We start from the raw sequence: 18,586 nt of genomic DNA, 5'->3' as shown, positions 1-18,586 counted from the left end.
TAACTGACTCTAACAAACTCACTTAACAAACTAACTGACTTGCTTTAGAAGCAATCGGTTACACCTTCACTTTGTTGCTTGCACACCAAGCCAACTCATCAACAATATGAATTAGCTTATTAGAATCATTTAGATTTAACAAATAGTATCACAAAAATAAAATGACCGGTTGTGATACTACTAGAGAAAAACTACATTGGAGAGGATCTCCTCCCCACTACGATGGATGAACACGGGAATGAATTCTCTCAAGTGTGATTTACAGTTGAGAGAATAAAGTGTAATCTAACACTATCTAAATTCATTTTTTCTAAATTTTTATATGTTACTATCTCTTAATCAATGGTAACAAACCATTACTTTATTCTCTCAAGTGTAAATTACATTTCATATTGACAAAGCAATTGTATTGCTCTTTTTCTTTATTTGATAATAACACAATTATACTGCCCTTTGATGACAGTGTTTGTGCAAAAGAAAAGAAAAAGTATATTAATGAAAAAAATAATATTACAGTACGTTAATAATATTTTAAAATTTCTTCCATTTTTTTTTTAAAATAACAAATATTTTGAGACCGAAAAAATAAATATAAATTTGACATTTTTATGAGACGGAACTTACTATTCAACACCCCTTATTTCTTCTACTACACCCAAATAATAAGCGGGAAATATTCGCGCTCTGAAAGTTCACCGTTCAAAAAGCTCGCCGTTCGCCGTTCACCGTTCAAACTCTATCATCTCCTTCGCCGTGCTCGTTTCAACCTCTCCGTTCACTCGCCACTCTTTGTTTCAACCATAATTATCGTACGAAACAACCTCCTTCAGTGCTCTCATTCTCGTTCGCCACCGTTAATTTTCCGAATTGAGAATCAACCTCACCGGTTTCGCTCTTCATCCGCCGTCTCCCCAAAAGGTAATCAACCTCGCCTATTCTCGTGTTGTATTCTCTGTTTCTTGCGTTGCTTTGAATCTTCAAGTGAGTGATTCACAAAACGTTAGGATCACTTGTTATAATTTAGGGTTTCTGATTGTGATTTGTGCTGCTTTTGAACAAAATGAAAATGTTTATGTTTTTATTTTTCTTATTCCTTAAAAGATTGATGAATATTGTTTTGGTCATTGTGAGGTATGATTTATTTGCTTATGTTGCTACTAATTCAATCTTTGAAATCGGTATAATTTACTAATGTAACCACTATGGATCAAGATTGAAGTTTCATTTTATTAGACCAGTTTTAAAATTGAATCAAATTGGAAAGTAATATTAACAGATTCAACCAATGATTTGCAACATTAGGAAGGATAAATGCAGTTAGTCGAATAGTTATCGTAGATAAAGCTTAGCTATTTTTTTTTAAGACTTGGTATCCGGCAACTGGCTTAGCTAATGAGCTTCTCAATCTGCTTTTTGGTGCACCAGGGAAATAGAGAAAGAAGATTGAGACTAATTAATACAATTAGTCTCAATCTGCTTTTTGAGAAGTTTAGTAGCTGTGCGTGGCTTGGATTTTATTTTGATATGTAGGTGCTGCATATATTATATAATATTTACCTTCTTCTAATGAGTAGTCAGCCTGCAATTTTGTAACTTGTAAGTATCTTCTGTAATGTGGACATGGTGCTGGGATTTATTGGCATTGAAAATGAAAGAGTCCTATATTGGTCACTGCGTTCGTACGATAACTATTAGACTAATTGTATTAATTGTATTTATTCTAATGTTGCAAGTCATTGGTTGAGTTTATTAATATTACTTCCATTTTGATTCAATTTTAAAAACTGGTCTAATAAAATGAAACTTCAGTTTTGATCCATAGAGATTACATTAGTCGGTTAAACCTTTAGAAATCGTGAAGCCTCATGACGTGCAGGCAAAGGCTTTAAATCACCTTATTAACACGCAATGACTAGAGGCCTGCCATATTTGTTGCTGTTAGTGTTTTATAATTTATAAATATATCTTTTAATATGGAAGTACTTATTTATTTTATTCAAGTTAAACGAAGGTCCATTGTGTACTATAGACATTGTTGTGCAGGTCTTTTGCAATGATTTTTTTTTTTTTTTTATCAATATGTAACTTTTAAATTTAATTTTATATGCATAAGTTTTAAATTAAAAGTTTACACTTAACCATAATTTGCCACATGCATTGCACAGGTATAGGGATTAGTAAATCAAAATAAATAAATAGGCGGGGTTATTGTTCCCTTCACGCCAAATAATCTTCTATCACCGGAAATGGCAGTGGCAATGGAAACGGAGGGAGAGAATCATCACATAGTGAAAGCGTTGAACCTACTTCGAAGCAGAATCTGTGACACCGGATTCATCTTCAAGGATTCTTCAGATGGAAACTACAGGTCTAGTATTCTTCTGACAAACTTTCCTTCCTCAGTTTAATTTTAATCAAATCACACTGTAACTGATTTAATAATCAATTATCATCAGCAAACTGAAATTCATGATATCAAGTTCAGTGGCGGAGGCTTGCAACAATTCTATTCTTCTCCTCGGTCCACGTGGCTCCGGGAAGCTTGCGGTTTGTTCCCCTATTTCCACACATCACAACCAATCTATTTGAGGGTTTCTTTTCACTTTGTTTTCTCTTTTTAGGTTTTGGATCTTGTCATTCAAGATTTGTTACTTCAATATCCAGACTCCATTTCAGTGGTATTCAATTCAATTCATTACCTCCGTAAATTATAAGAAATTAGTTTTTATTATTTATCCTTTAATATTGGAAGATGTCACTGGGAATGTTTGTTTTCACTCTGAATTATGTTTTCATGGATTTCTATAGGTCAGACTGAGTGGGCTTTTGCATAGTGATGACATCTCTGCATTCAAGGTTCTTCTCATACCAATTGAAGCACTTATCGTATTATAACTTAGTTGTCTCTTATTTTTATCCGAGAATGAACCTAGAGTATCCCCATAGACATGGGCCATAGTCAATAGTCACAGGTTTAGTTCCCCGAGAATGTAGATACTAGTTAAGAGGCAACTCTTATATCCCAACAAATGCAGGCCTATTCCTATCACTGGGATTCGAACCCTGACATATGCCTCTTTTATATTCTCTAAAGTAAATAGTTTTCTTATGTATCTTGATTTTTCAGGTGCTTTATGTTGTGCGTTGACTTACTGACGATGATAATTTTGATTATGCTAGTCTTATTTTATTTGCAATCTAAGGCTTCTTATTTGCCTAATTTGTTTCCCTGGTTATGTTCCCAATCTTGTCTAAATAATAAAGCAACACTTGTTGGCATGAAGTCTACTTGAGTGATAAACTACATAACTTCACTACATTATAATCTTCAACAGTGAATTAGCTAGAGAGCTTATAGATTATTCTTATTGAGGAAGTGTGACAGTGATCTTTTTGAATTCTGGTTAAATATTTCTCCTGCTACAAACTTGTAAGCCTTCAAAGGAATTGGAAGGTGATGGACAGTGCACCTTAGATTCTTTCTCGTTAGACAAGAGCAATGATGTTTACATTAGCCATGTTATAGAATTTATAAATCTTATTGGAAATTGTTTAAACTAGTAGATTTAAGTTGCACTGCTTCCTTTTCTTGTATGGCATCTCATTTGTTGTTGCAAATGATGATTAATCAGGAAATAGCTAGGCAGTTATGCATGGAGCATCAATTGCTATTCTCGAAAGCGGTAACATAACTTGTACACAATTCATACTATACATTTTCACCTGTGGTACAATGACTTGTTGATTTTTTATATGAACATTTTGTATTTTGTAGGCATCATTTGATGACAATTCCCAATTTATGGTAGCCGTGTTAAAGTAAGTAAAGTTTTCTTTGTTGAAAAAGGAATATTTTGAATTTCTAAATCATTTATTATCGTTGTTATGTAGGGAATGCGGATTAGCACATAAAAGTGTAATTTTTATTTTGGATGAGTTTGACCTCTTTGCTCAGGTAAGGCTCTACTTTCTTTTCCCCTTTGACTGTTACTCAAAAGCTTAGTATAAAATTTTGGTTATGATTGTAGTTATGAATTATGATCAACTACTTACTATATTAATTTATTGTAGTTGTGGTCTATGTGGATTGTTATCTATTATATGTTTGGGTTTGACTTCTTTAACCATATATTTACTTCTATTTTCTTTTCTAATTTTTTGCAGGGTAAACAGCGGCTACTATATAGCTTGCTAGATGCAATGCAATCTGTATCATCACAAGCTGTAGTAATAGGAATTAGTTGCCGCCTGGTATGTGCTTTACAGTTATTTCCTTTTTTCTATGATGATTAGTATCAAGTCTGGATGTTTATACATGATTAAAAAACAAAAAGATTTCTTTAAATTTGATTTTCCAATTTCTTTTGCTCACATTTTGAGAATCTATCATTGCATAAGGTGCTAGGAGATAATGAGATAAATTTTACAAACCAAGATAATTGACCATGCAGGATGCAGATCAGCTATTGGAGAAAAGAGTACGATCTCGTTTTTCACACAGAAAGCTGTTGTTCTTACCACCTTCAATAGAAAATTCACAAAGGTAGATAAATAGTAATTGTCTGTGGAATGGACCATGCTGAATACGATGTTAAATACACTACTGTTTTGACTTATTATGCAGATTACTGGCGCATATGCTGACATTACCATTAGAGTCGGGCCTTCCATATGATTACGCTGTTGAATTTAATAAAAGGGTTCAAGTATCCTTTTTATCCAGAGAGAATTTTATGTTGAATCTAGTTAATTAGAGCGCCTTCAGAATATACAGGGAGGCCATCCATTATAATATATTCATTTTGCAAACCAATTGGATTGAAGTTTGCATGCCTGCTATATTCTGCAATTGTGAAGACTTAATAATTGGTTTCTAACCCATAATGCATACATTTTTGTACTTTGGCCAGATGTTCATATATGCATTAATATAAGTTAGTGAGCTATGCCGAAATAACTATTGTTGCAATCCTTTTCAGTTCTTTGCATTCATTGTATATGTGTTTCTAGGAATAATTGATTCATCAACAACAACTATTTCACGTCTATAAAAACTATCATTTGCATAGGGAAATTTACAACTTTTTATTTTCTTGATTATTGAAAGTTCAAACTTCCGTATCTAGGAAAGAAATCCTTTACAAATTACAGAATATTATAGAAGACAAAAAGTTCAAAGAAATCTTCAATAAATATTTGAATTTTGACTCCTCTGTCAAACATTTGTTGAGGTTCCTGTAAGTATATCTTTCACACTTCTATCAGTTTTTCAATATCAATTAGACTATTCTCCCAGACTTAGCGAGTTTGTTGATTTTCCAGATTCTACGCAGTCTCTCATATGGATTTGCAGACTGGGTTTCTGTCCCGGGAAAACTTTGAAACAGCATCTTCAAGCATCCAGAGACAGCCCAAACTGGAATGTTTAAGAAGTATGATTTTTTTTTTTTTTTTTTAATGTTTATTTTGTGATAGTAAACACACATTCAAAGACCTTATAATATGCTCTTTTTTATGCATTAGAGATTTCATCAAGTTCCTAACTGTTCCCATTTGACGAGTCTTGGTTTCTCCCCCTTTGAGTTTTCTTTTGGTATACTCAATGATGTCTGACACCATATAATATTTCTAGTAAAAATTTGTTTATGTCTAGCAACATAAAATAATAAATATTTCTCTAGCTCAAAACAATTCTCCTTTTATATATCTTTAGGTTTCCTTTCCTTTTATATATCTTTAGGTTTCCTGGGAAGGTTTGACATTTCTCCTTTTATATAACTGTTGTGGATCTATAATAAATAATACCTACCCATGATTTATATTTAGAGATGATATATGATTTGAAGGTTTGACTGCTGCTGAATCAAGAGCAGACATATTCTACGTATTTAGATTCAACACTTATTTTCAACAAACTTCTCCTTCCTCAATATATGGATACCTTTTTTTTAAACTGCATATGTATGGTACATTAATACCTCCCTCACTGCATAATTCCCTGTGGCATAGTAATGTAATTTTTTTCTTTGATGCACCAAGACTTGATTGGAAAAGAAGAATGCGTAGGACTAGGGATTTTTTTTTCTCTTTTTAATCCGAACTAGGGATATTTAAAATTGCTAGCTTTTGTTATAGGACTATGTCCAGACTGAAGACATAACATGTGAATCTTCTAAGTTATAAGACACGAGTTCTTCCATATACCCTATGTGTTAAGGGAGAAAAACTGTTGTAGCATGTGAGATGATATTCTTGCATAATAATTATTAATTACTTCGTAGATTAAAAACGTGGAAAAAAGAAAGAAAGAAGGGCAATTGCATTTAATTGAAAACTGCAAAACATTGCCATATTCTTTAGTTGAAAAAAACGTGGAAAAAAGAAAGAAAGAAGGGCAATTGCATTTTCAGTTCTCTCCCGTTGGTCTTCACGAAGAAACTAATGGCTTTTTGGTTATATCTTCGTTGCAAGCAGATTGCTCCATTTTAGAACTTTATATTTTGGTATGCATGAAGAGATTGGAAGTTAAAGAGAAAAGTTTATGTAACTTCAACGCAGTGATGAAAGGTGATAGTTGTTTTTTTATCTCATTATTCTTGTCACTTTATTTCACTTTATTCCTTAACGCATCTGCCATATCTTGCAGAGTATAAAAGCGTTCATGATTCTTTCCAGACTTCTGATTACTATGCACGGAATGTCTGTTTAAGGGTGTGTGCACTTGCTTTGATGATTTATTTAAGCCAAATGTGTTTATATATAAGTAAATGATTGTTATAGTATGTTTCCCATCACCTATGATCGTCTGACACCGATCCCAAACTTATTTGATGGCATTTTTACTATGTGTTTGCAGGCATTTGAACATCTTATACATCGTGAATTAATATGTTTCTCAGACAATAGAGGACATAGTTTGTCTGTTGAATTTCGTCCTGTAAAGCTCTTAATTTCATCTGGTGAGCTGTATCAGGGATTAAAGGCATATCAGTCATGCCCCGTAAGTTAACTGACAAAAGCCCACCTATATTTTATTTTTATGCTACATTATGAATCACATGAGTATTTGATTGTGTTTTGGGTTATTTTTGTTTTTTGCTTTGCTTGTAACTTCTATCAATTATTGTTATATGTCACATGTGCGATGGTAGGTAACGGGAGCAAAATTTATAAATTTTTATTTTTTGGCAGGCTATCCTTCAAAAGTTAATAGATTCGTGAAGGATAAACACCTGAAGACCATAATTGTTTGCTGCCTCACGCCGGTCATTTACGAGGTGGTATGAGACGAGCTTGTTCGTGAAGAAAGAGATATATTTTGTTTAGTCAATACCTTTCCTTGATTATAAGTTTATAACTGATGTACATGGAAATGAAATTTGTGTTTGAGCACACATATTTATGTATTGATGTACTCCCTTATGTATTAGTAAGTTATGCCATCAAAATTGTTTAGGAAGCCAACATACAATCTTGCATTCCATTTATCGGAATCTGTAGTATAGAGAAACAAAATGGAGACAAGAAGCAAAATTAATAGATCCAATCGAAGAAATTGATCGAAACATCACCCTACAAAACAGTATAAAAGTTAACGTGTGTCTTTTACTTGCACAAAAAACAAAGTAGTCGTTAACTTGGTTAAGTGCATTGGTTGATTTCTTAAAATATGAGTTTAGTTAAAATGGAATGAAGTCATCATTTTACTTTTCAAAAACACTACTAATTTCAATTATATTCTTAAATCTTGGTACCAACGTAATATAAACACTATGCGTTATTATTAACATGGAAGAGGACAAGGTTTATGATCTTGTAAAAAAAAGGTTTATGATATCAAGTTAACTAATGTTCAAAGAGAAATCCCATTTTTTATATATATTTCACAAACTCACAAAGTTGGCTGACATAAACTAAACAGTTGTTTTTGTCCCATTTTAGCTTATCGATCAATTCAAGGTTATTGTGTATTTGACAAGCATCAAAAACCATGCAATGTTTCTTTGATTTTTCAGCTAAAATCATATAAGGTTCACTTCTTTGTCTCTCATTCTTCTTTGTTCAATCCGTCCAAACTTTAAACTATAAATAACATGTTTCATTTCCAATCTTTCACTCCTTCCATATCATAGTGAAACTCAAATATGGTTGCTTTTACTAATTTAACATATTCAGCTTCTTCTTTTGTTGTAAGATGTTGTTCTATGAAAGAAAATCAACATGATCATTTGAATAGTAACAGTAACATTAGAATTAATGGAAGTGCTTTTAGGTCTCCAATTAAAGTTGAATCACTTAGTCAAACAGCTGAAGCTGCACCTACAACTCTTGTTGAAAATAGTCAACGCCAAAACATACCAACAAAGAAGCAATTAGTTGATCATCATCGTCAAGGTCTTATTGTTGAAGGTGGTGTTGGTTATAGACAAACTGTTGTTATTAGGTCCTATGAAGTTGGTGCTGATAAAACTGCAACACTTGAGAGCATTCTCAATCTTCTTCAGGTAATTAATTTAATTAATCTATATTATTACACTATTTCTATTATTTAATTATGATTAATAATTAGTATATATACTTCATCAAAATTTGCAAGGGCATCATTGTATTGTTACCAGCTTTGTAATACTAACACTTCAGATTGAAGGGTGTCCGCCATGTGTCTGTGTCGGCGTGTCAGTGTCATGTCTAGTGTCTGTGTGTCACTGCTTCATAGCTTAATAAATGATGTATTTAATTTTATGTAGGAAACAGCATTAAACCATGTATGGATGTCTGGACTTCTTAGTGATGGATTTGGAGCAACACATGGAATGATGAGGAATGATCTTATTTGGGTTGTATCAAGAATGCAAGTTCTCATTGATTATTATCCAATCTGGTTAGTCCTTTTTTTTAATTATTATTATTATACAAAGACACAAGTTAATGTACATTAGAAACCTTGTTGGAAAATAGATTCCAATTTGATAACTTTCATGCATACTTGACAAAAATGTACTATTTCTTTGAGGTTCTCCTAGGAGTTTTTCTCCATATTAATCAAGATATTTTGTCTTATACCCTTTTTGAGGTAGACAACAAACTCTTTTAATTTTAAATTTAAATTATATTGATATATACATTGCATAGATTTCACTAAAATATTCAATATTCAATATTTTATTTCACCATGGACCATGGCAATCCTAAATCATAATCAGAATACATTGTTGTACATAGTAACATAAGAATAAAAAAATTACTTAAGATTTAAAACAATTTTAATGAATGATATGTAGTTTTATTTTTATTACCAAAGTATCATCATCATAACATAACAAAAATCATAATAACAAGTAGGTATACATTTCTCTTGTGACAGGGGAGAGGTACTTGAAATTGACACATGGGTTGGAGCGTCCGGCAAGAATGGAATGCGACGCGACTGGCTCATAAGAAGTAAAGCCACAGGCCGAGTTTTCGCTCGTGCAACAAGGTTGGTCACATTTTCCATAACCTTTTTGAAGCTTTCTTCAACTTTATTTTTTGTCATACTTGTTCTAATTGAGATTACTACATAATTAAAACAGTACATGGGTGATGATGAACCGTAAAACAAGACGCCTCTCCAAAATGCCGGAAGAGGTGAGGGATGAACTTACACCTTGGTTCATAGAAAAACAAGCGATACAAGAAGATGCTCTCGAAAAAATCGTCAAATTAGACAAAGAGGCTAAATACATGAATTCTGATTTAAAGGTATTCCATCATTTTAATCACGAACGTGTAATAATCGTTCATATTACATATAACTAAGGTCAAATGTAGTTGATGCAGCTAGTATTTCGATTGTGAAAAGAAAAAAAATAATTTGCGGTTTCGAACATTTTTTAAAACCTTGCATTATAGTTTAATTATAAATTCGGCCACGACACGGAAAATGTACACAATTAACGATTTTCTGTCACTGTCCACTTTGCAGCCCCAGAGAAGTGATTTGGACATGAACCAACATGTTAATAATGTAAAATATCTAAGATGGATGCTTGAGGTAAATTAAAAAAAAAAAAAAACTTAATCTACTCATCATTCTTCAATATTAATATGATTATTAGAATATCATATAATTAACTTTAATCTTTTTTATTATTGATGATTTTACAGACCATTCCAGATCAAATTCTAGAGAGTCATCAATTATATGGAATCATATTAGAATATAGAAGGGAATGTGGAAGTTCAGATATAGTTGAATCATTATGTGAACCTGAAGAAGATGAAATAGTACTTAATGGTATGTTAGAATCAAATTATTGCACAAATTTGTTTAATGGATTATCATTAGCATCATCATCGGATATTATAAATGGTGGTGGAGTTTTGAGCTACTTTGAGCAAAGACCAATAAAATATACACATCTTTTACAAGCTAAGGGAGTAAAACAAAATGAAGAAATTGTTAGAGGAAAAACTACATGGAAAAAGAAAGGCTTCACTACATGTCCATTTTCTACATAGTAATTTATGTATTTGAGAATTGGGAACTAAGAAGGGACAAACTTTGGTCACTAAGAAATTTTTGGCCTAAATGAAAAGGACATGATGGGAAGATATTTAGTCAAGAAGCATTTAATTTGGAGAAACAAAAATATACAAAGAATGTGACATTACCAATGAAATTTAAGTTGAGTATACAATTTCATGAAATATTGTTCCTAATGTAATTCATGAAACTGGTGTGAAAATATATATGATAATAACTTTTTTTTTTGGTACAAGATAATAACTTTTTTATAATATCTCCATCTCTATATATTAAATTTAATGACTTTAATGTAGTACTATATTAAAAAAATCTTATAAAAGAGCTGATGTATAAAAATAGTATGACTAAATTAATTGCATGTAAGAAATTTTTTATGAACCAAAATATGTCATTTATTTTTAAGGGGGCGAAAAATTAAATTTAATATTTTTTTAAGGGCTAAAAACTTATTTAACCCATAAAATTTTCTTCTTAAAGGAAAAAAGAACTTTTGATGTAATTTTTTCTACAAACGTTATATTTATATTTTAAATGTAGTGTGTGTATGTGCGTGCTACATGCATGTATGCGTATGCGTTAGGTTGAAATTGAAGTATATTTTCAATATATGTTCCCTATTTTGCGAGAAAAAAAAACACAAAATGGTTTTTTATATTTTACAACGGTGTAATATATATTTACACAATATTACTAGAAAATAAAAGTTTATTACATATTGATAATAGGGTGTTCAACTACAAACCAATAAAAATATACTAAAGCTAGGTATCAAAACAAATTTTCCATCCCTTTCGTCCAACCAACTCAAACGGGTGGCGCCGGCTGCATCTCGGTCATGGGTGAAGGTGAAATAGCTGCTAGACGCCGCGCCTTAGTGATATGGCGGTACATAATGTAGAAGACAATCAATGCAGTCACGACCAACAAAATGATGATAGCTGCATAGGAAACCCACAACGGCACCTGATGCCTTCGTGTATAGACATGGTCACCACCAAATTGTTTGGTGGGAAGTGTAATGGGGGCTTGACTCATTATCATAACCTATGAGAAAAAAAGTAACCGGTCATTTAGTAAATAGTATAAAAATAACATTTGGTCCGACTTTTTTTAACATGTAAAAGCTATTTAAGTGTGAATCTAAAAATAAGACCTTTATTGTTTTTGGTTGGTATATACAAAAAATTTAAGTATCAACAATGCAAATAGATCATTGTGAGAGAGAGAGAGAGAGAGAGAGAGAGAGAGTAAATAATTACCTTGTAATTGAAGTTGAGGGAGGAGAAGACCAGAAGTGATTTATTTGAGGGAGGTGAAGAGGAATATATAATGGAAAGGGATGGATCATTCCTTTATCTTGATTTCTTTAATTCCCTCTCTCACACTTTGTTCTCTTTTTCGATTTTTCTCAAAAAGTGGAATACAGACAAAGTGGTTAGTATTCGACTAGACTAAATGAATTACAGAAATTTACATTAATCTTCTTCTTTTTATAAGAAAAATGAATTAAATAAAACTAGACTAATTACAGTAACTTTTTAAAGAAATTAAATTAGCTAACGTGCATGCATGATGCATGAAGCTAGCAAAAGTTAAAAGCTTTTAATTAATTCTAGTTTCTTCCGTATCCTAAAATCATCAACACAAGAATTAATAAACGAATATAGACAAATTCAATATTCGACTCAACCTAGGAGTACCAAACTTAGCTAAGTTCTCATAATGTAGGGGGCACCACTATTAATTTAAACCAATTGAACTCATTTTTAATTAATTAAGAAAATAAAAGAAAACACTTTACATATACCTCAACATGTACAAATTATTATAACAACTTTGTTAAAAACTAGAGGATTATTACAGAAAATTAATAAATAGTAGTAATAAATTAATATTCTTGTCACAAATAAAAGAAATAAAAGGTGTATATCACATGTACAAAAAATAATTCAGCTGTGAAAATGCAACTCACTAAAGGAGAACACAAATCTTATTATCTTAATGTTAACAAGTAAATGAAATGGGATGGACCGGGTTTAAGCCCTCTCAAAGGGTACATTTTACTTGCTTGAATTTAAGAATTCAAAATATATCCAAAGTTTAATATTCCCCTCATTTTTCTAACACTTCTTTATGCACTACATGCTCGATTTAGCACTGCCAACTAACTATATATAGTATGAAGAAGGTATGTATGAAATTTGGATTCAATTAATGCATGCACTACAATGTGTATTTTTTAAAATTGATCCCTGCTTCATTTTTTTCATATATGAAATTGCTCTTCAGCTGCAATGTGTATAAAATGAAAAATTATGAATATATCTAAAACAACATAATATTTTTTTTTTTTTTTAAATTCAGGGGGCGTGAGAGATTTAGAGGCGAAAAGAAATAAGTCCAAAAAAATATTACATAATGGGTTTGACGAAATTTAAACTCCAATGGGTTTAGAATTTTGAAACTTTCTTTCTCCAAACTCCCTTAAACCTGTCCATTTTTTGCCAATTTAAATAAAATGTTACAACCATAGAGAACACCATATTTGAGGAAGTCAAGTCAAGGTAGACACTAATTAACATATGACACACAGAGAGAGAAATCAATGAATGGTGAGGTCAAAAGCAGACAGATCAACCGTCCGCCGGCGAACATGCAGTTCACAGATCAACCGTCGTAGTTCCTTCCGGTACTCTCTCCCTCGTTTTATCTTTTTTCCTCAATATTATCAATTCATATTAATTTTTCTTCAAACCACACAAGATATGTAATTTTTCTTCAATCCTTTCCCATAATCTCAATACCTAAGCAATACAATGATTCAGCCTAGATGTTGTCAGCCTAGAATAAACCCTAAAAAACCTGGGATCTACTGTTGAATGTGTTGTTCCTATAGTCTCCCTTATAGGAGAGTACGAGTATGTATCTACTCGTTTATCTATTATCAGTTTAGTAGTCTTTGTACACATCAAACTTAGACCATTTGAAATTTAGCAAATATAATTGTATTAATATATATAATGCCCAAAATGAGAATAGGAAATGTGCTTATTTTCATGATTCTATTTATCCGTGCTTATTTTCATTTTTTTTGCGATGATTGTTATCGAACATTCGTAATTTCATTTGTTTTGCTTTTTTCTGATTGATTTTTATGTGCCGGTTTTTTTTTTCCCACTTCTGTGTGAACCTAACATATGATCAAAGCGAATAATTTTCTATGATCTTAGTTGTGAGTGAATTTGGAAAATTAAGGTTCATATTTTTTTTTAATGGTAATTTGTTTCAATTATCTTTCTCTGAGTTGAGTTTCTTAACTGATTTGCTTGTTAGGTGCATGCCTTATGTGAACAGGTTATTTAGATGAATTGGGTGATAATCTTGTGATTTTTGTAAATGGAAAGCATATTTTGGTATTCTGAGGGAAGATTTGTTGATTAAATCTGATAATTATATAGATTTGTGAACTTTTGATTTTGTTTCCCGAGCTGATTTTCCGTAGGCGTTTATATTATCTGGTAAAACAATTTTGATTCAATTGTGCATGGTTGAGTTGAGTAGACCATTTGCATGCATTTATGATTTATGTATGTCAAGAAAAGGATATGCCTGTTTCTTTCCTGAGTTTGTGTCGTTTTCGATCACGACACACTGCAATGGAGGTCCATTTTCCTATGCATTAAACGGTTATGCCAAATATTGTTCTTGTGGTATAATTACTAATATCTCAACAGATTTGCCTCAATGAATGCATGATTTGTTGCTTGTCTCTTGTGAAATGTTACCGATCACATGCAGACTGGATTGTCAAGGGCATAACCAAAATCCACCAACGTGGTCTGTTGGTAGCGCAGATCAATGGCCGTTCGGATTTATCCTGTGTCAACCAAACCATATCATATCACCTGCTGGGGCTCAGTTGGGTCAGCATCAACTTGCTTATCAGCATATTCAGCAGCAGCAACAACTACAAGCCTTTTGGGCAAACCAGTAAAGGTTACTGATTTCAAGAACCACAGCCTTCTCATGGCGGATCAAGAAGATGATATAATACAGTGGGAGGGAAGTAGTGAAGGTTAAATTGGTCAATAAATAAATAAAAGACAACAAGGTAAGAAAATGTAACTATAAATAGGTTCCAAGCAAACAAGTTCTATTCACACAAGCAAGACACAGCTTTATTGTATTTCGCACTTTTGTCTCTCAGAGAGGTTCGTTTATCGTTTCATTTTCATTTCATTTTCAAAGAAAAAACAAAAACAAAACATCATCAATCTTCACAACTAATCTTTCTGCATCATCTTCATTCTCAAACCCTAAAAACTCTTCTTTTTTTGGATCTTTCTCAGTACCAAAGCATTATCAAAATAACCCTTTCTTTCTTCAAATTGCATGCTATAGATCTTTCAATCAAACTTAATTTCTCGTCATTTTATTCTCACCATTTTCTCGTTTCTATTATGTTTTTGTTTTTGTTTTTGTTTTGATCCTTTTTCAGGTTCTCTCTCACTGTTTTCGGAACCAAGCTTCATCTTTGAAGAAGGTAACAACTCTTGCTTTCTCAGTTCATTTGTGCGTGTGTGTGTAATAATGTATCTATGTTTTCTTAGTTATACCTTAACGTGGTTTTATTTTTCCGTGCTAATTTTCATTTTATTCAATTTTTTTGGGATTATTGTTCGTAATTTCATTTGTTTTTTTTTTTGGGTGCCTTTTCTTGTTGATTTTGATGTGGTGCCTTTTTTTTTGTGCCTTTTCTCGTTGATTTTGATGTGGTGGTTTTTTTTTCCACATTTGTGTGAACCAGACATGTGATTGAAGTGGACAGTTTTCTTTGATCTTAGTTGTCAGTGAATATGAAAAATAAAAGTTTCTCTTTTTTTTTGGTTAAAACAAAGTTTCTTTTTTTGATGTTTTTTTGTAAAAATTTGAAATTTATGTTTCTCTGATTGGAGAATACATAATGACTGGAAATCTGATATTTTTGGTTCTGTTGAATCAGATAAAATAACTGATTTGCTTGTTATGTGCATGCCTTATGTGGACATGTTATTTAGTTGAATTGGGTGATTATTCTGTGGTTTTTGTAAATTGAAAGTATAATTTGGTATTCTGAGGGAAGATTTGTTGATCAAATCTGATAATTACTTTGATTTGTGAACTTTTGGTTTTGTTTCCTGAGTTGATTTTCCGTAGGTGTTTGTTTATATGTATAATCTTGGTAAAACAATTTATTTGTTTGTTTGAGATGGATACAATTGTGCATGCTTTTATGATTTATGCATGTCAAGAAAAAGATGTGACTGTTTCTCCCTCGAGATTGTGTCGTTTTTGATCATGACATGGTTGAGAGCAGATCTGATGCATTAAACGCTTATACGGAATGTTGTACTCGTGTTATAATTGTTGCCTTTTGTCGCTTGTGAAATGTTACCAATTGCGTGTTTGATTTTATGTCTAAGCAGAATGGATCATCAAGGAAACCACCAGAATCCGCAGATGGGTTGTCGGTAGCGGAGGTCAAATGCCGTATGGATCTAACCCATATCAGTCAAACCAACTTCAGAACAGCTGCAAGCCTTTTGGGAAAATCAAATCCAATAAATCGAAAATATCACTGATATCAAGAACCACAGCCTTCCCCTGGCACGGATTAAAAAGATTATGAAGGCTGATGAGGATGTTAAAATGATATTTGCTGAGGCCCCGGTCTTATTTGCAAAGGCCTGTGAGATGTTCATATCGGAGTTAACTTTGCGTTCTTGGAACCACACTGAAGAAAACAAAAGGAGGACACTTCAGAAGAATAATATTGCTGCAGCAATCGCAAAGACTGACATCTATGATTTCCTGGTTGACATTGTTCCCCATGACGACCTGAAAGATGAAGTGCTGGCATCAATCCCAAGGGGAACAATGCATGTTGGTGGGCCTGCTGATGCTCTTCCATACTACTACATGCCACCTCAGCAGCCTGTGGTGGACCCAAATATGTATGCTGAGCAGCCTCATCCCTTCATGGCACCACAAATGTGGCCACAGCCTTCCGACCAGCGACCACCATCTCCAGATCACTAGATGCTGCTTTGTGGATGTTAAGGTGAAAATTTAGCTCTCTTTCTTTTCAGCTAGTTGTTTTATAAGTGTGCATGACTGAGTTTCATCACATATATATCTTTTTATCTTATTTTGTTTCATTTCTGAATTTATCAGCATTTCCCGACTTGCAGATTGCGGGGAACTGTAACGTGGTGGGGTGTGTGAAAATTTCCTGACTTTGCAGATTGGTGCGACCAGAAGCTGTAACTGATAGTTTACTTGCATTATGTTTAATTAGGCTGGATAAAATGTTAATTTTCAGCGTTTAATTTTATTATGGTATTCAGTTGATATATAATATGTACTTGTTGCAGACACCTTTTGGGATATACATTGACCAAAATTTATCTTATTTGTGGTGTGCAAAATTGTATGCCCTTTGTATATTTTATGGCTGCAAATCTATGATTCTCTTTGGGGTCAACTCTCATGGTCTAATAATTACAATTCCAAGAAAAAACATTGATTAAGTAAGCCTGGCCAGTGTCACAAAATGTAGTAGTAGGGCAATAAGGGTGCTGCAAAATCCAAACATTCCAACAAAAAACAAGCTTACCACGGATTGTATGCGTTGGGATAGCCTCAAAATCTCACCTTTCAGGGAGTTTGAAGAAAACATTATAGAAAACATAAATGAAATTAGGCATAAAAAAGCTTTAGACTTTTGGATCCCAATGAACAGAGTCTATCTTAACTATTTAGAGACCCTGCTTGAATATTAAAATTGGACCCCTAATAAAAAAATACAAATAAAAATGATCTTTTATTTGAATTATAAATAATAACATGAATGACATAAAAAATAGTTATCCTTGTAACTAATGCTATATATAAAAAAAGACTAGCATAAAAGAAGTAATTCTAATCAACATATTAACAAATGATAATTGAACTTTTTTATTATTAGTGATAATTGAACTTTTTTTCACTTTTATTATTACTCTTGATAGACTAGTCTAATACCATATAATTAAAATTTTGAGACCCCTACCAAATGTGATAGTTGTTTCAGTGGTGATTGGCGTTGGATTTGGTAGGGAGGATCACGGTTCGATCTTCCGCAAATGCATTTGGGAGGGGACTGAAACCACTTGATGTCAGAACACGCCCCGAACTCTGGACTACTAGGGCCCCCTTCCCATAGGAACCAGAGAGTAAAATAAAAATAAAAATTTGAGACCCCTATCAATTAGAGGCCTAGATAACACATCTTGCACTTGGCTTTGGCCGGCCTTGCCAGTGAACATAGTAATTTATGATGTTGATACTTGTGAAACTTATGATGCAAAGTTGTCGAAAAAAGAGTCATTTTGGTTTGATCCTATACCTCTTGTGGGTCAAAAGCCAAATATAGGTAAATGTTCTTCTTCATTTGATGCAACAATGTGGGAACCATGTTGAACCTTTTAGACATATCATAAGGAAAAGAGATGTAAAATATGATCAAGAAGCTGGGCTTCATTTTTATGGTGGCAATGTGATAGTAAGATTTGAGTATTCTATTCTACATTCTTCATTTGTAAATGTTCTTAATTGTTTTGTTATTAGTGATTGAACTTCAAAACTCTTTTTTAAACTCCTCAAAATGTATGAACTCAAAAAAACTATGGAACTAATCTTAGGAAATAATTTAGCCAAGGTTTTAAATTGCGGACCGCATCACCTGATGCGGCCGCAATATTGCGGATGCGGTAGGCACTGCAACCGCATCGGACCGCAATTGCGGTGTGAACTCAAATCACACGTGATGCCGCAACGCAACCGCAACGCAACAGCATTTCACCGCAACACAACGGAGTTTTGACTGCAACGGTCGCAACGGTTCAATCCAATATTCCTTTTCGTAAAAATTCAGAGAATCTCACCTTTATTTTTTCCTTTATGTCCTTTCATTTTAGAGTTTCTGTCTTCTTATGTCTCGATGACTTAAAAATGAATTAAAATTTATATAGAATTATA

General features: G+C 32.7%; 2 protein-coding genes and 1 pseudogene across 2 annotated transcripts; all 3 read left to right on the top strand.

The window, feature by feature from the left end:
• Positions 1-620: 620 nt before the first annotated feature.
• LOC123882474 (origin of replication complex subunit 4-like) lies at positions 621-7,562 on the top strand. Its single transcript, XM_045931333.1, has 17 exons — positions 621-918; positions 2,166-2,368; positions 2,457-2,547; positions 2,622-2,678; positions 2,809-2,856; positions 3,633-3,683; positions 3,776-3,819; positions 3,892-3,955; positions 4,165-4,251; positions 4,452-4,543; positions 4,625-4,706; positions 5,152-5,237; positions 5,323-5,432; positions 6,475-6,567; positions 6,647-6,711; positions 6,857-7,000; positions 7,192-7,562. Exons 2-17 carry the CDS (start codon positions 2,247-2,249, stop codon positions 7,219-7,221), a joined length of 1,266 nt encoding a protein of 421 aa, XP_045787289.1. The 5' UTR covers positions 621-918; positions 2,166-2,246; the 3' UTR covers positions 7,222-7,562.
• A 582-nt stretch (positions 7,563-8,144) lies between these two features.
• On the top strand, positions 8,145-10,572 carry LOC123920668 (palmitoyl-acyl carrier protein thioesterase, chloroplastic-like). Its single transcript, XM_045972961.1, has 6 exons — positions 8,145-8,504; positions 8,748-8,881; positions 9,365-9,478; positions 9,573-9,741; positions 9,965-10,033; positions 10,147-10,572. Exons 1-6 carry the CDS (start codon positions 8,145-8,147, stop codon positions 10,498-10,500), a joined length of 1,200 nt encoding a protein of 399 aa, XP_045828917.1. The 3' UTR covers positions 10,501-10,572.
• A 3,814-nt stretch (positions 10,573-14,386) lies between these two features.
• On the top strand, positions 14,387-17,051 carry LOC123920667 (annotated as a pseudogene).
• The last annotated feature ends 1,535 nt before the right edge of the window (positions 17,052-18,586 follow it).

The sequence above is a fragment of the Trifolium pratense genome, linkage group LG4, assembly GCF_020283565.1.
Source record: "Trifolium pratense cultivar HEN17-A07 linkage group LG4, ARS_RC_1.1, whole genome shotgun sequence".
NCBI lineage: Eukaryota > Viridiplantae > Streptophyta > Magnoliopsida > Fabales > Fabaceae > Trifolium > Trifolium pratense.
The sequence above is the reverse complement of the archived record's forward strand: the minus strand, read 5'-3'. Positions and strand labels throughout refer to the sequence as shown.